The following is a 2515-nucleotide window of genomic DNA, read 5'->3' as shown; positions in this document are numbered from 1 at the left end:
CGACAGCGCCACGAGCCCGCCGATGCCCTCCACAAACGCTGGTGAGTTGAAAATGTGTCCGAGTCACTCGGCCGACGCATCGCATAACCTCAAAATGTCCCAAGGAGGTTATTGTGACTCACCATCGTTCATGGTCTGGCGGTACACGCTGGGCTGGGAGCGCATCTCCATGCCGTACACGACGCCGGTGACGAGCGAGGACGCGGCGAAGAGAGTCTTTTCGCACACAGTGCCGCACACACGAATACTGTAAACGAGGGTCCAGAAAGGAATCATCGTGCATTTCAGTCACCGGCACCAGCCTCTATGTGTGTTTCATGTTTGTTTGTTTGTTTGTTTGTTTGTTTGTTTGTTTGTTTGTTTGTTTTGCTCCTGCTGTGTGTGCACTTTGGCACCAACTGTTGCGTTGAGTTGGTTTGAGAGCGCCCCGCTGTCCCCTGTCCGACCCCTGTCCTTACCGGTAGTCTTTGTTGTCCAGGAAGTCCTGCGCGACGGGCTTGCAGCTCATGGTCTTGTTGGCGTCCGACTCCAGGATCGACTTGTCCCAGACGGCGTCCGGCACCCCAGTCATGTTGAGTGACCGGTAGAACTCGTCGGGGAGGAAGAAAATTTTTCTCACCGTGAAGCCCTGCACAACAAGAAAGGTAAGTGAGGTTACGTCGCCGTCCTGGAGAGAGGCGTTTTGTCGCTGCACCTCGCGCTGCTCGCACACACCTTGGCCCGGAGGGCTCCCGGGAAGTCGAGCGGCTTGCGCGGGACGGGGTCCGTCTTGCACAGGGGGTCGTCTGGAAACAGTAAATCGTGTCAGTGAGAACTTTCCGGCTGCGACGCGGTGCGCAGGCCGGCCAGGCCGCGAGGCCGCGAGGGGCGTACCGATGAGGTGATCCGGGATGAAGCCGCCGTTGGGGGCGCTGTTGGGGCCGTAGTGCTGGCGCAGCCGGTGGCGGCAGTACGCCGTCAGCTGCTTGTACAGCGGGTGCACGCCGTCCACCAGCAGCTTCATCTTGTCCAGCAGGTCGTCTTGCTCGTAGTTCCTCAGCATGTATCGCGTGAAGTCCGTGTAGTCTGGAAGAGCAATAAGGTAGAGGGTGGGCGGATAGTTTGACGCTGTGCGGGCGAGGGGCTTGAGAGGTAAAGGACTCCTGGGGTCAGAGAACTTACTGTCCAGAGAGGCGGCCTGCTGCGCGAGCTCCACCAGCTGGTGGAACGTGTCAGTGCTGTTCTTTCCGTAGCGGAAGCGAAGCCAACAGTGCAGTTTCTCTCTGTACTCGTCGTCTACAACACAAGTGTGTCCACGAGCACATAAACTTATGGGGGTAGAAGTTATTTCGTGGCTGTAAATGTTGATGTACATGACCTACCAGGCTGCTTTCCCTCGTAAGGTTTGCACGCAAAATCTCTGTTGCACCTTCGCGCCACCGCCAAGTCGGATGCTGCGTTCTGGAACTGATTGGTCCAGTGGAGAGGTGTGAAATGCTTCCAGTGATCTAAGAGTGTGTATCTGTACATTTCGTAACTATTGCACTTACTGTGACATACTTGTCGTCCGGGAGACCGGGTGCTCCAAGCTTCGAGTACATGCCCAACTGCCGTTTGATGTCCTTATCAGCAAATTTCTCTCGAGGGTACTTCACCGCTTCCTTCCGTTGTTGCTTCTGGAATTTAGCCACTTCGAAGGACACTTTGAGCTGAAAGAACACACAAAGGCTACTCTTACATCACAGTTCTTGTGGAAGGAATGCTTCTGTTGAAACGAGACGGCGTAACTCCCCAAACGTCTTTCTCCAAACGTTATAGAATTTCACTTATTTGACGATTTAATGTGAAGAGGCGCACCTCCTGGCCTAACGTCCTGCGCGAGATGTCCGTCTCGTAGTCCCATTTGGCGAGGTAGTAGGCGTTGGTCTTTTTGGCCCACTCGAGGTTGAGGTTCTTGAGGAACTTCCTCGCCTCCTTCTCGGTGTAGGTCTTGACCTCGGGCGGGAACGCGGAGGCGGCGTCGGTCTGCTTGAGCAGCAGGGCGACGAGGGCCAGCGCCAGCACGGCGACCACCAGGTCGGAGGGCTGCATCGTGAGGGATGCGCCCGGCTACTGCACAGTGCACTGCACCTCTGCAGGGCCTCAGCAGGCCGCGCGCATGCCCCGCGCACCACACGCACTCGCACGCACTCGCGGGCCCGACACTACTCCTTGACCTCCTGCTCCTCGTCGGCGTCGGGGAGGGCAGCACGGAGGTACGGCGGACACTTCGACCGGCTCGCGACTGACGGCCGCCGGGGCGTCGGCGGCCCGCGGGGAGCTGGCCCCGGCCGTGGGTGGGAGGGAGAGGGAGGCCCCGGGGGTGTTTCGCACGCGGCCGGCCTGCCCGCCCGGGGGCCGGGCCCAGGCTTGCCCCGCGGCGTCGCCAGCGGCCACCCCAAGGGCGAAGGGTGCACGCCAGAGTACTCTCAGCAGACTAAGGCGTTTCCTTTTAAATTGCGCGCTTTACTGTACACATTTATTACAAAAATAACAA

The 2515-nt window shown here is 58.4% G+C and overlaps 1 protein-coding gene across 1 annotated transcript in view; it reads right to left on the bottom strand.

Moving 5' to 3' along the window:
- LOC113217743 (angiotensin-converting enzyme-like) overlaps positions 1 to 2282 on the bottom strand; it is a gene marked incomplete in the record, with an annotated part of 4510 nt that extends 2228 nt beyond the window's left edge. The window contains 9 exon segments of the mRNA XM_052276176.1: positions 1 to 38; positions 123 to 247; positions 459 to 628; positions 715 to 785; positions 874 to 1065; positions 1162 to 1275; positions 1362 to 1446; positions 1530 to 1688; positions 1837 to 2282. Coding sequence (XP_052132136.1) covers positions 1 to 38; positions 123 to 247; positions 459 to 628; positions 715 to 785; positions 874 to 1065; positions 1162 to 1275; positions 1362 to 1446; positions 1530 to 1688; positions 1837 to 2070 — 1188 coding nt within the window.
- Positions 2283 to 2515: the final 233 nt, after the last annotated feature.

This window comes from Frankliniella occidentalis, unplaced genomic scaffold (assembly GCF_000697945.3).
Source record: "Frankliniella occidentalis isolate FOCC.00 unplaced genomic scaffold, Focc_3.1 Scaffold2019, whole genome shotgun sequence".
In the NCBI taxonomy this organism is placed as follows: Eukaryota; Metazoa; Arthropoda; class Insecta; order Thysanoptera; family Thripidae; genus Frankliniella; species Frankliniella occidentalis.
This window is presented reverse-complemented; position numbering and strand designations above follow the sequence as displayed.